This window comes from Camellia sinensis, chromosome 11 (assembly GCF_055761805.1).
Source record: "Camellia sinensis isolate YWXY chromosome 11, ASM5576180v1, whole genome shotgun sequence".
Lineage (NCBI taxonomy): Eukaryota > Viridiplantae > Streptophyta > Magnoliopsida > Ericales > Theaceae > Camellia > Camellia sinensis.
Genome location: NC_138971.1, coordinates 143,913,298 through 143,928,158, shown reverse-complemented (window position 1 = coordinate 143,928,158; position 14,861 = coordinate 143,913,298). Strand labels below are relative to the sequence as shown.

The window sequence follows — 14,861 nt, the reverse complement described above, 5'->3', positions numbered from 1 at the left end:
CTCCGATTTAAATTCTAAATAAATTAAAGAGTTTACTTTGCAATATTAAATTAAATTAAATTGTATCACATCAGCACTTTTTAAAAATCAGAAATTCAACTGCAACACAAACTCAAATTTATGCCTCATTTGAGAATTGATTTCTTTTCGTTAAAATGGTTATAAAGCTAAAACAAATTAAAAGGTTTAAAATTATTAAAAATGTCAAATCATACATACTAGACATTTGTGTTTTTCATACAACTAAAAAAAAAAAAAAAAAAAAACCTATTCTCAAACATATTAACATTTTCATTTTAGAAAAAAATAAGATTTTTTTTTTCTGGTATTTTAATTAGTTCTTATAGTTCCCTTGTGTTGCTACGCTTTACCTGTCAATTTAAAATTAAAAAATTATTACATATGTATGAAATTTTTTTATAATTTTAGTTATTAATATTAATAAAATCTATTATTAATTTGTAATTATTCTTCAAAATTCTACACTGATATGAAATTCTCTCTTTATTTTACTCAAAAAGTTAAAAGATAAAAAAATCATTTGAAAAATCAAATCCAAAATGAGGCATTAAAACTTGACCAAACATTCAATACAATGTTAAATGTCCAATCCAAATGCCATGGATCGAGGTTTATTCACTCATATTTTTTTTTTGAGTTAAATATTGAAGGATTTATTAAGAAATCATTTTTCAAATATTTTATGGATTTGTTTACTCTTAAGGTATTTTATGAACAACTGTATTTTTACAAATATTTTTTAAATACTTAACAATTTGGTGATGTGAACATTCATATTTACAGTGTAAATATTCATATTGACAATGCGAATGTTCATATTACGGAACATTCACACTATTAATGTGAATATTATTATTAGATGTATTTTAGTAACTATATCACTCATATGACTTACTGGAATATAAGAAAATAATTTACATTAAGTAAAATATAAGTAGGTGAAAAAAATTTATGAATAAATGCCCTAAAATTAATAAACATACATTACGTTCTTTATTTATTTATGATAAATGTACCCTTGGTATTGTTTAGTATTGAGAGATTCAGATAAAAAATGTTTTAAGAATAAATAAAATATTACGAAATATATTGATTTCAATCAAAATTACAGTAAATTCAGTGAAAAAAGTATTGTATTTTTTAAATTCTTCTATCTTTTTTTCTTGTGCCATAAAAATATTAGTAAGGCCCTTTATTTATTTATTTATTTATGATATTTATTTGCATGCCCCTAATATACATAAATTACCCATCTTTTTTTAAATTTAAATTTTTTGATGAGTTTTTTTTTTTATTTTAAAAAAATGAATTAATGATTAACAATTTAATATAAGTATCCGAGTATAAAATAGATCTTATGTTTGACCTTCACCTCCTACCTAATAATTTGATGATCAAGAATGCAATATGGTATGGATAACTTCATAATCTACCCGTCTACCCAATAATTTGATAATACTAGCTATTAGCATTACTATTCATGTCCAAAAGTTAGACTTACTTTTTAAATTTAGTGATGTATCAAGAAGATGATTAGTTGATAATTAAATATTTTCTAATTATCAATCAATTATTTTCTTAACACATCACTGTATCTATAAAATGTGTATAAAAGCTAAATCTATATATCATTTTTCAATAATTAAAACACTTCAACGTGTTTACCCCAAGTATAGAGAATATTGGGGTGTTTGGCAAAGGCTATTTTTTGAGTTAAAATTCACAAAAAGACAAAATATGTTAAAATAACTAATAAAATAAAATGTCATATTAAACTCATAATCATTTCACTTTTTCTCTCACAAACATTACATCCAACTATAAAACAAATCCAATCATCTTTCTAAATATAAAAATTTTAGTCTAGTAAAATAATTTACTAAAACAGTAACTTTTCAAACAGCCACACGTAAATGACATGTTAAAATTATATTGTAAATAATAAAACCTTGATAGTCTATGAATTCGGTACTGTCTATATATATATATATATATAGATAGAAGCCTTAGGTTAACTGAATTTGGAGGGTTAGAGAAGGAAAAAAAAAAACAAAAAACTATGAGCTAACAATGGGAAAGAGCAAGGTTCCAGTTGTGGGTGGGACTGGATACATAGGAAGCAAGATTGTGAGAGAGAGCTTAGCCCAAGGCCACACAACCTGTGTCCTTCAAAGGCTAGACATGGGCATGGATGTCAACAATCTCCAAATGATGTTTTCTTTTAAGGCCTCTGGTGCTCAGCTTGTTGAAGGCTTGTTTTTGATCATCAGAGCCTGGTGAACGCTCTAAAACAAGTTGACGTGGTCATTTGTGCTACGGCGGGGTTGCATTTCCCAACTTACAGCATTTTGTTGCAAATCAAGTAGGAGTGTAAAAATGATCTGTGACCCGAGATGGACCCAGCCCGTTTTGGATCCGGGCCTAGCCCAAACCCTTGAGCCATCATTTTGAAGCCCGGCCAGGCCTGTGGGTCCGATCCGCTTGGCCCAATCTGTGGCCCGCTTAAGGCCCACTCAAGGCCTGACCCGTGGCCCGACCCGCCCGAGGCCCAGTGTCTTTTTTTAGTGGAAAATAATAAAATTTTGGTAGAAAATTAAAATAAAATAAAAAAAATGGTTAGGCCTGTCCAAGCCCGGCCCAAGCCCAGGCCACGCCCACTGGGCCGGCTTGAGGCCCGGCCCATCAGCCCGCCCAAGGCTTGAATATCCCTGGGCCTAGAGCTAGGCCTGAGCTTAATTTTTTGGCCCGTGGGATGGCTCGGCCCAGCCTGAATTTTAGCGGGAGCCCGTGAGGCCCGACATGGATCGGGTCGGGCCGAGCCAATTCACACCCCTAAACTCAAGCTTGTTGAGGCCATCAAAGAAGTTAGAGACATCAAGGTATGATCAACAATCTAACATACGTCATGTTGGTGCAACTTTGCTATTTGCAGTTTTGTTTTATTTTATTTATTCTTTTTTTTTTTGTTTACATCGGAAATAAAACAAGGGACTAAGCTCGTTCCATAGAGCGTCCTAACATATCAGCAACAAGTAAATCTCTGATCTCGGCTGGGGGTTCTTGCACCACCAGCATATCCTCCGGTTGAGCTACTCCAAGTTTGGCAAAAGCATCAGCACATAGGTTATCTTCTTTCCAAGCATGTTGTACCGTGTAGTTGCAGCCTCTGAGCAAAATTTTGGCATCCTCCACAAGGCTCTTGAAAAGGCAATTTTCAGCTATGTCTTCCTTCATCAGGTGCACAACTTGGGTTGCATCCGTCTCGATAGTCACATCATTTAAACCTTGTTGCAGGATTACTGTTAGTCCCTTGTACACTGCCCAGAGCTCTGGCTCCAGACTAGTCCTTGGTTGAAGTTTGTCGTAATAACCACAGACCTATGCTCTTTTTTCATCCCTAATCAGACCTCCAAAGCCTCCACCCCCTTCTGTTGTCCTACTTCCATTAGTATTGAGCTTCAGTTTCCCTGTAGGTGAGGAGTTCCAAGTGACAAGTTGGTAAGCTGGTCTAGAAACAGGAATAGAATTGAGGAAAGCTAGATATATTTCCCTAAAGTCAACTAAAATGAAATTGACACTCTCTTGGTAGCCAGTGGTTTTTCCTTCAAACACAAACAAATTCCTGTTTTTTTAGATTTTCCATAAAGCTACAATAAATACTAGATACCAAGAGAGGTCTACATTAAAATGAGTTTTATTTTTCACATTACTCATGAGCCATTGCATCCAACTTTTCCTTTTCATATCAAAGTACCACTGTCTGTTGAACAAAGCAAGCCAAATTTCTTTGGCCTTAAAACAGTCTCTAAACAAATGCTGGATGTCTTCAGTCATAGCATAACTGGGGCATTTAGCATCTCGAGTTAAATTTCTTTTCAGTCTCATGTGATTAGTGAGTAGTTTGCCATGCAACACAATCCACAAGAAACCTTTAAGTGTCTGGGGCACTTTGAGTTTCCACAACCAATTCCAGTCCTCTTCCTTGTCATTGGTATTCAAAATAGCCTCATATGCAGAAGAGATAGAAAAAGTCCCATCTGGAGTTCCCTTCCATAGAGGGAGATCCCTACTCAGATTTCTTGAAGAGGCAGAGTCTAAGATAATAGTAGCCAAGTGGGGTGGAAAAATGGAATTCACAAAAGGCTCATCCCAGTTACCATCCTCCTCCAGTAACTCTCTCACATTAGCACAATCTGAGAAAGTGTTCTGGGAGGGAGGATTAGTCCCTAAAACATAAGCCTCAAAGGAACTAGTACCACACACCACCAATCTTTCCAAACATTGACAGATTGCCCATCACCCATTTCCCACTTCACAGTTTTCCTCAAAAGAGACCTAGTATTCAAAATGCCTCTCCAAACATGAGATTCACTTTTCCCTCTTTTCCAATCATGGAATGAAGTTTGATTTAAATATTTCTTTTGAAGAAAATCACCCCATAAACCACCTCTGTTATTGATAAGATTTCATCCCAGTTTAGAGATCAAAGCTAGGTTCTGGTCTCTTTTTTGATCCCTAAGGCCCCTTTCTTTTTCATATTGCACACCACATCCCATTTAAGCAGATGTATTTTGTTCTTCTCCAAGGTATGACCCCAGAGAAAATTTATGTTCAACTTATCAATGTCATTGCAAACAGATATAGGTAAGAGCATAGTTTGCGTAGTGTAACTAGGGATAACAGAAGTAACAGATTTGATGAGGGTAGCTCTACCAACCATGGATAAGGTATTAGTTTTCCACCTAGACAGTCTTTTTGGCATTTTAGTCAAAATATCAGTGAACAACCCTCTATTCATTCTAGCATGCAGCAGAGACACACCCAAGTACTTTCCTAGATCCAGAGAGAGTGGGATCCCACATATAGTACTCAGTTCTCTAGCTCTCCTGCCATCAACATTGGGAGAGATAATGAGCTTAGACTTATGTGAGTTAATTCTCAGTCTAGAAATACTAAAAAATTCATCCATGACTTCTTTGATGGTCTCACAGGTGGCTATAGTAGCCTGACCAAAAAGCATAAGATCATCAGCAAAGAGGAGATGAGTCAGACTTGGCCCACCTCAAGAAATTTCCACACCTTTCCAGCTTTTCTCCTCTGCTTTAAAACTGACCATATTAGACAGTCTTTCAAGGCAAAGAACAAACAGATAGGGGGAGAGGGGGTCTCCTTGCCTTAAACCTCTTTGAGGTTTAAACTCTTGCAGAGGTTTACCTTTCCAAATGATAGCAGTACTCATAGAGGTGACACAACACATTATAAGCTCAATAAAATTACTATCCAAGTTAAATTCCTCCAAAGTTTGCTTAAGAAAATTCCAGGAAATATTATCATAAGCTTTTTTCAAGTCAATTTTTAGAATCATACCCCCATTCTTATCTTTCTCAAGATTCAAGGTATGCAAAATCTCTTGAGACAGAATAATGTTATCACAGGTATTACGACCATGGATGAAGCTGCTTTGATTAGGTCGCACAATCTTGTCCAGGAAGGGTCTTATCCTACTAACAATAATTTTGGAGATGATTTTATAAGATACATTACATAAGCTAATGGGTCTGAATTGTTTGACATTCTCAGGATTTTCAATTTTAGGAATCAAGGCTACTAAAGTTTTATTAACAGCACTAAGGATGTGATTGGTTTGAAAACAGTGTTTAACATACTCACAGACAAAATTACCAATAACATACCATAATTTATGATAAAACACAGCCTGGAACCCATCACAGCCAGGGGCTTTGAAGGCACTGATGTGTTTCATAGCCCTCCACAGCTCATCATCAGTGACGGCTTTAGTTATCTCAGTATTATCCTCAATGTTCAACTTACAGTCCACCAGGTTGTTCCAGTGGTCCAGATAGCAGTTAGGGGTCTGGTTAAAAAGGTTAGTAAAATGATTGAGAATCAAGTCTTTAAGCTGATCAGGTTGATCTATCCAAACCCCATTATCATTCTTAAACATCTCAATCTTCTTTCTCTTTCTTTTGGCCAGAGTTGTAAGATGAAAGAATCGAGTGTTTCTCTCACCTTGAGTAATCCATCTGGCTCTGGATATTTGGAACCAAAGAAGCTCTTTTTGATAAAGAACTTTATTATATTGATCTACTAAGTCAATTTCTAAATTATGGAGATTGTGGGAATACTGTTCAGCTTGGGAATTTTGAATCCCTTCAATTCTCTCCAACAACCATCTTTTCCTTCTGAAGAAGTTACCAAAAACCTTCCAAACACTAGCATCTTGGGTTAGATTTTCAAGTTTCTTACTCAGAGAGGGTGCTTGTTTACCCCAGTTATTAGTCACCATAGAAGTAAAATCCTCATGAGTGATCCAAGCTGCCAAAAATTTAAACGGTTTACAAGAAGGGTTGAAAGGAGACTTACCTTGAGTGGACACCATCTTGGGAGAGTGGTTTGAGTACATACGAGGAAGATTTCGAACTAATCCTTTTGGAAATGTGATTTTCCATTCAGTATTACACATTGCTCTATCCAGTCTCACCATAGTATTAGCCCAACCTTTATGATTGTTACTCCAAGTCAGTCTGGAGCCAGTGTAACCTAATTCCATGAGCTTGCAGTTATTGAGTCTCTCATTAAATTTTTGACTTCTTCTTTGATCCTGACTTAGGCTTTGACTGTTGGAGTTGTAGAGGCTTCTTTTTTCACTACCAGATGTGAAATCATTGAAATCACCAGCTACTAGCCAAGGCTCCTTCATGGATAGTACAAGTGCCTCAAGGTGATCCCAATGTTCATCTCTCTGCCTCGCATTAGGGCTTGCATAGACAACCGGAAGTAATCAATCTTGATAGTCTTGGCAAGAGATGGTAGTTGTGATTTGTTGGGAACTGGCCTCAACAATGCTAACGTTTACTATAGTTGGTTTCCAAAGCATCCAAATACACCCACTCCGGCCAACAAGGTGAACATGAGTTGAAGCAGTGAACCCCATGCAGTTGAAGAACATCCCCATAGCTGTAAGTTTGACTTTGGTTTCCATAAACACAACAATATTAGGTTTGTGGATTTGGATTAACTCTCTCAAGTTCTTTTTGAATCTCTTGTTGCCTGCCCCTCTGCAGTTCCAAACTAGCAAATCCATGGAAGGTATATTATGAGAGGGAACAGTTCCTGATCATTCAGATTCAGGTAACCCCTTTTGGCTTGAAGGTTCACTTCCATAGACTTTTTAGGATTCATTGAGATGTAGTGGCACATCTGGGTTGCATCCACTGGTCGCCACGGTTGGATTCTCAGCTTTGTTCCACCACTCGGAGGTGATGAGGTGAAACACTTCTTTGCCTAGTGTTAAGTACACTAGCACTCTGTTCTCGGTCATGGTGTGCATCTCCGTAGGATAATTCTCTCATTCCTCTTCCATACTTCTCTGGAGGTTCTCTCACCTTGGGTTCAGTGAGTCTCTCTACAGATTGGGTGAGACGGAGTGGTTGAGACGGGCTGTTGATCTAGCTGGAAGCCTAGTGTAGACACCCCATTTTTGACCGTCCTTTAGGACTTGGATGTCCTTGCAGTTACATCTGATGATGAGTTTGTTTTCTTGCCAAGCCCTCGAAGCCCTTAGCGGAATGCCACAGCTTTGAGCCTTTCAAACCTTGCATCTATTCTGTCTCATTTTTGGACCATGCCTTGGTCTTGCCAGCCTACAATCTCTGGTGGCCTGCCGGCCATGCTTTTTTGTCTGCCGGCCATTAATGTGCCTTGCCGGCCATCAGTGATGGTCGGCCGGTCGGCCACCCATGTTTTTTACAGATATTTTATGCTAATAGTACCAGCTATTTGTACAGATGCTTGCATCTGTCCACACATGGAGGGCTGGATCTCTTAGTATAGATTTCATGTTTTCTATATATAGGGACCCCCTCTCTTATGTTTTGAGGTTAGAAGATTTCAAACTCAATTTTTTTTTCCTCTCTAGATAGTTATACCACTCTTTTGCATACACATCCTTAACCAAAATTGATCACCTTTGAGCTGAGATCCCTTGAGGTCTTGTTGGAGCTCATGACGGTGGTTTTGACTTGTATTTGTGCCTAAAGTTATGCTTGGCTTCAAGAGGTATAACATTTGTCTTTTAACTTGTTTTAGTACACTTGTTTCTCCATCTTTTCCTATTGTTTTTGGGCCATTTTTGATTGTTGTTTTAAGGGTTGAAATTGGTGTGTTAATCCATTTAAGGTTAAGGGGGTGTCTCACCCTTTTTTATTCTTTACTTCTAAGGCTTTTGCACCTTTGTTTCCCACACTCAAACCAACTTTTTTTGGACTTTTAACCATTGAATTTCAGAGTGTTTTCAGTGGCAAAAAACATATTTTGAAGTCCAAAATTGGAGGGGTTAGCCTCTTCTCCTTGTGTCTTGTTTGCTAGCCTAGTTAGTTCTATATGTTAGCATGATTTTCTAGCTTTTTGTAGATATATTCCAGCATGTTTTTGCTTTTGTTTTAGACTTCTTTAGCTTTGTTTTGGGCTATTTGGGTCAGTTGAGTCTTGTTTTGCATGGTTGTAGTGTCATAGTCCTCACAAGCTTGGTATTTTAGGCCATTAGGCACCTCTTGTTTGAGTTGATTGTATGCTTTGGTGTCATTTTGCATTTCATTTCAGCACCTAAAGCTCTGCAACCTCCCTTATTTCTTGACTTTTTAATTTGCTTTAAAGGTTGTTTCAAACTTGGGATTCTTTAAGCTTGAGATTTAGGTTCATGCTTAAGGGTTTAATCCTCTTTTGAGGGTTCATTACCAATGGCATGAAACTTCTCTCATGCCTTAAATCAGCCATTGGTTGACACATCCTTCTTTTTAGAGAACTCTTACCAATGGACTTAATTGGATTATGGAATGGCTGGTAAGTTAAAATGAGTAACTAATAACTTGGGACTAAAATTGAGCAAGATAAGCATTTGGTTGTGTTGCATGTGTTCAAGAAGATGTTAATTGAACACGTGGAACTTGGACCATTTCATACTTGTTAGCGACGAAATGATCCAAGTTTCTAAGGTCAACTTTTTCCCTTGATCTTTCATGAAAAGGAAAAGGTTTATGTCTCATTTTGCATTTATTGAACTTGCATCTCTTGAGTCACTAGCCATCGTGCAATGAAATTGCTTGAGTTTTTGGTTTTTGGCTTAAGTTCACCTTTCCTTGGATTTGTTCATAAAATGGAGGGGTGAGTTGTGCAAATAACCTGTGAGAATGCCTTCCTTTTGCTCTGTTTGTCCTCTGTTGCAACAGGTGAAACAGTGCATCAGTGGCCAGCAGGTCACCATTTATGGCCGGCAGTGCACTATAGATCACTTTTATGGTCGGTAGATGGCCGACAAGCTTTTCTAGTGGCCTGATGCAAACCTCAGTAAAATTTTGGTAAGGTGAAGTAGAATGGTTCTGGAAGTGTTCAACTCTGCAAATTGAGACTTTCAAGAGCAAAGCGGAGGTCTTTTCGGGTGGTATCCAAGCATGTGCATCTTTTATTTCCCGAGGGGGAGTAATGGCAGCGTAGTTAATATCTTAATTACTTAGTTTGTTTACGTTTGTGTTATAACTTAATTAGTTAGCTTACTAGTTAGTTCATTCAAATGATGTAATATTTAGTTAATTAGTTTAGCTATTTATTTCATTTTGGTTTGTAATAATTAGCTTAGCTTTAATTTTGCTAGTTAGCTTAACTTTATTTATTCGGACTCTCCTTCGTGAGAGCGTAATGTAATAATGTGTATGTTTTCCAACCCCATGTTTTTCTCCCTTTTATTTAATCACTTTTGATGGTTAGATTAGGGACATATTTCAATTAGCATACCTCATGCTTGCATCCACTCATCTTGTATTGCATGCACCGAGGCTCGATACAAATCAAAGGAAAACTTTTAGTGCTCACAACTTTAATTTCATGTATTTCAATACAAAGTTCTCCAACTCTCGATACAAATCAAAGTTACTTTTATTACATTCATAAAACTTGAAAAGTAAGATCAAAGCAATAAACGAGGAGCATAGATGAGTTAGGTGTTCCTGCGTCCCTCGCTTGTGCTTGTGGAAGTTTTTGATGCCAAAGTGGGCCTGGTTTGTGCCTCATTCTCCAACCAAGTCAGGCATTCGCCAGAAAGGGTGCTACTGAAACTAGAGGCTGGGGCCAGAAGCTCTCTTATCCTCCAAGTAGTAAGGTACCTACCCAAATGTGAACCTTAGATGGGGAATGAAACCGGGTATTCTACCCCCTCATCCGGGTAAGTCTGATCATGTCTAAATTGACATCTGAACTGGAATAGAAAGTAGAATACACAGTGTGTCAGGCCAATCAGTTGAATGCCAGGTTGCCGAATCATGCTGTAGCTCATTTCGGTCAGATTAAGCCAGGGGCAACACCAAGCAATGTCAGCAGCAGATCTGTTGCACATCCAGTGGCACCACCATCTTTTATTCGGGAAATGCACTAGCTGTTGGCGAAAAAAGTATGCTTGGGCTGAGTATGCAGGGCAAGAGTCCACTACCTTCAGCTTGTCCATTAGCCACATTTGGAGAGAGATGAAAGAAAAGAGAGATTAAAAAATAGAGAGATATATGTTGAGGAAAAGTGAGAAAAAGGGCTTTGAGAGAAAAACAGAGCATGAATACCGAGTGATGTGAGAAACACATATTAGAAAGGGTGGGAAATATTACCTGAAGAAGTAGTGGACTCCCCGCGAATTTGGTGGTCTCTTACCGATGGAAGGCGTCTAAGCCCATCAAAGTCTCGGCTAACACTAAACCAATGCAACTCTTGCCCTCTTTTAGGCCTTGCGCCACTTTAATTAGCTGAATGCTAGACCCTCTGAAACTAGGGGCAAGAAGGAAATGAGCCAACATGCACAAACAAATGGCGTGTTGTTGAAAACCCCACCAAAGAAGATCGCCTCGGTTGCTAACTTCAGAAAATCAATGGATTAGGCGGGAAATGTCCAGCTCTCCGTTGTGAACTACGGATTAGGCGGGGAATGCCCGCACATCCGTCCTAAAGCTTGGATATGGCCAAAACGGGATTGAGGTATGATTTCCTCGCCGCGCCGGGATTCCATTAGTTCCTCAAATTCTTCGATTGTCGGGCATATCTTTTGTCCTCCGAAGTTATAGACATGTGTAATCAGGTTCTAGCATCTAGCCGCGGCATGAAGGAACGGAAAGCAAAGTGGAGAGCGGCTCAGTGGAAAAAGTGCATTATGCTGAAACCCCAAAAATTCACCTTTTCCGAGCCATCCAAAGTTGCAATCCAATTTGAAAGTTTTTTGGTGAAAAATGGCTCAATTTGTGAAGACTTTGCAGTTGAAATGAATAAACTACGAGCTCCAACCTTTTATAGAAGATAAGGCAGTGAGTGGAAGCCAGGTGTTAACAATTTGGAGGTGCTGTACATCGATGGCCGGCAAGGCTCATTGATGGCTAGCAGAGGCTCATTGGTGGCCGGCAAAGGAAACTAGTGGCCGGCAAGCCACCTCACATGGCTGGCACATGGCTGGCAATCACCACTCATGGCTGGCAGTCTCTCATTTTGATCTGCTGTCGTTCTTCGTGCTGAATAGTGTTGAAAGCATGTGTTTTGTTCTATTCTTTGTGTGTTTTAGAGTCTTGTTTTGAGTCCTTTTGGGCTTCAGCAAGTTTGATGAGTTCCATTCGTTTTGCTTTGCTTATCGAGTAGTATTTGTGTTGTTTCTGTCTATTATGTCGTCGTCATTTTGTTTATCGAGTTGTTGTCATTTTGGTTTATCGAGTTGTATATTGTTTTGTTGGTTGGTTCATTACCCAATTAAGAACGTTGTGCCAATACAAGTGTTCAGTTTTCATTATCAAATTCAATCTCATTTTCATGCTAAGCGGTGCTCATGATGCAAAATACAACATTTTTTCAAATAAAAACTGGTTTTCATTACGATCATGGTTGTTTTTACAAAAATGCAATATAAGTTTTTAAAGCAAATAAAACCTGTCTGAAGCTGTACAATGTACTAAAACTATAAGTGAAAAAGAACTAAGCAAAAATACAAAAATCGACATTGGTCGCCTCGAGAGACCCTTTTCGTCTTCTTCCTCGGAGGAGAGGACTTTGGGGCCGGCGTCATCATCTCCACTCTTAGATGACTCTGAATACTGACTTGCTGTCTCCTCAGAGTTACTCTTATCGGTATCATCATCACTCAGAATGGGCTCTAAAGGGCTGCTCCAGTCTCGAGTCCCCCTGGCTCTGCCTTGGCCGCGTACTGGAACCTGTCTGTCTCTCTCCTCTCTGCTGTTGGAGGAGGTACTATTGGTACAGGTTCTGCAGTTGCCGCTGGTGCCATCTGCATGGGTGGGATCTGAAAAGACAGTTGTTGCGTATCAGTTACAGCATGTGTATCAGATGCGAGCATAGCATGCAGAATAAGTATATGTAGTAGTCAAGTATAGTGTGTGAATATAGTATGCAAGCACAATGTGTCAGATGTGGTCTATCAATGCAATGTATCAGTGCAGTTTGAGAAGTTTTCAATGTCAATGTCAGTGTGTTAGTGGAAAGTTGATGCCTAGAATGTAAAACTAGACAAATTACCTGAACAACGTAGAGGCTGAGCAGCGTCTCTTTCCTCTGTATCATCCCCATCCGCGAGGTTATCAGCTCGAGGGCACCTCCTGTGTACTCGATCGGTGCCTGCAAATGTATTTGAATGATTAGTATCTGCCATAGATATATCTGAAATGAAATATGGAATGCAAGTGCTAAAGTGTGGTTCATTCCGGAGTTGGGCCTCAGAACCCGACAAACTCATGACTAGCTGCTACAGGCTCAATCAGGACCTGGTAGGCCTCCCTGGTGTGTCGCCAGCAAGTCAGTGTGTTAAGAAGCTCTGGCCAATTAGCTCTCTGCCTCGCTAGGGAAGCCTCTCTGCCACGAGCCCTGTTCGCTCGGGTCACTCTAGCTCTCGTTCTCGTGGCAGGAGCCCTCGCCTCATCTCCATGAACACTGATTAGAGGCGGCATCAAGTGTGTTTGGATGAAATCCGCATAGTCACACTCCGCTCGGAAGAATTCGACGTCAAGGCCCACCATGAACTGGATGACCTCCTCGACAGATAGACTCTCTATGGACCACATGGACTCTGGTGGAGCCATCGGGACGATCGGGTCTGGCAAGCCCATAATCTAGCGCACGAAGTGCTCGCCCAAGAACCAGGCCTGACAGACCGGCCCCTCAAGTAGAATGTGGTACTGGTAGATGGCCCAAGTGCCGGCGGACTGACCTCGGACCCCCTGGCATCAAGGCCAATAGCTGCCACATGATCTGCAAACCGAAGTTGTACAAGTTATTAGTTGCCGTCAGTTACAAAATGTGTGAAGAAAATTCAAAGAAAAAATGACTGTGCTTTCGGAGTACCTCATGGGCAGCTACTGTGTTGAAGAACTACCTAAAGAATGTGAAAGGCTCACGGGTCCTACAGCAAAGCTGACTGTCATATACCTGCGAATAGGGTACCATCAATGAAATCTCCTTTACAGGCTCCGGGGCGAGAGACGGAATGTATGCATATACCTATAGCTGCAGGGAAAATGCAGTGGTATGTGATCAGTACAGTATTGAGCAGATACAGAAAGTGCAAAATAGAAAACACAGTGTATGAACAGTGTTTGAGCAGGTATAGAAATGCAAAGCAGAAAGCATGCATCGAAATAGATGTAAAGCAGAAACTGTAAGAAAAATGTAAAGTACAAAGAGGGAACTGAGATGTATACCTCCTAGGCTCGACAGTAGCCTCCAATCGAGTCTCCCCACAGACGGGAGGTAGAGCTCATATATCTGTACAGCGTGGTGAGGCCAGCTTCGCCCCAATCGTAGAAACGAACCTGAGGAAGGGTCACCAGGGCACTCAGCAATTACAAGCCAATGGTATTCCACCTGTTCGAAAATAAGGTGGAACCGAAGACGAACATCAAGAAACCCCTGGCATACTGCTCAGTCTCCTCTATCGTTTCGGGCTCGGTCCCTCTGAATTGTTCAACGAACCAAGTATACCTGACCATCCCTGTCCAGTATATGGGTGGGTATGCCATCAGCAGCTCGAACCGGGTTGCCTCCTACTCCTCCATATCTGTATCAATAAGGATGGGATCGCCCTCTATGTCTAAGCTAGTGATCATGGCAAAGTCATAAGGAGTCATCATCATCTCCCCTGCGATGGAAAAGTAGAAGGAGTTGATGGTATCCTACCACCTCTCCACCAGTGCTCCTAGGAAAGGACGACTCGCAGTGACCCAAGTCAAGCTACAACAGAAGAAGTCGAAGCCCATCTCGTCAATGATGTCACGAACTCCAGCTGGGAGCTCGTCATACCAGTCTCTAGCGGTCATAGCACCATGGCCTCTGAAGGCGTGAGACTCGCCTTGTGACAGAAGACAAATGTAATCAGATGAAGACAGTGCATGAAATGTAATCAAGTGCATGGTTAGATATAAGGGCAGCACATGAAATGCAATCAAGTCCATGGTCAGATATAAAGGCAGTGTATGAAATGTAATCAAGTGAATCTGATACAAGGCAGTGCAGGAAATGCAAATACATGAAATAGAAATACATGAAATGTAATCAAGTGCACCGCAAGCGAACTTGGTGAAGCGTCTGATGCCTCCGGAAGTGGACAGTATATGTGTCTGTGGGTGATATCTCGTCGGATCGAAAGGTCGTACCCTTAGTGTTAGCGGCTCTGCCTCGGCCTCGGGTTCGAACTCCGCCTCAAGTTAGCCTCAAGGTTAGCTATCGGCTTCTCTACCTTCGGCAGAGGTGAAACTACTAGGGGAATCTCTGGAGGAACCCCGTCATAAGAAACC

General features: G+C 39.9%; 1 protein-coding gene across 1 annotated transcript; it reads right to left on the bottom strand.

Moving 5' to 3' along the window:
* Positions 1-3,012: 3,012 nt before the first annotated feature.
* On the bottom strand, positions 3,013-14,519 carry LOC145802727 (uncharacterized). The gene is made up of 13 exons (XM_082895492.1): positions 14,248-14,519; positions 14,050-14,125; positions 13,881-13,932; positions 13,498-13,575; positions 13,210-13,320; positions 12,592-12,690; positions 12,077-12,358; positions 6,406-6,582; positions 5,135-6,357; positions 4,851-5,026; positions 3,776-4,270; positions 3,429-3,643; positions 3,013-3,338 (listed from the first exon to the last, which is right to left on the bottom strand). The coding sequence occupies exons 1-13, from the start codon at positions 14,517-14,519 to the stop codon at positions 3,013-3,015; spliced, it is 3,582 nt and encodes a 1,193-aa protein (XP_082751618.1).
* Between the last annotated feature and the right edge of the window lie 342 nt (positions 14,520-14,861).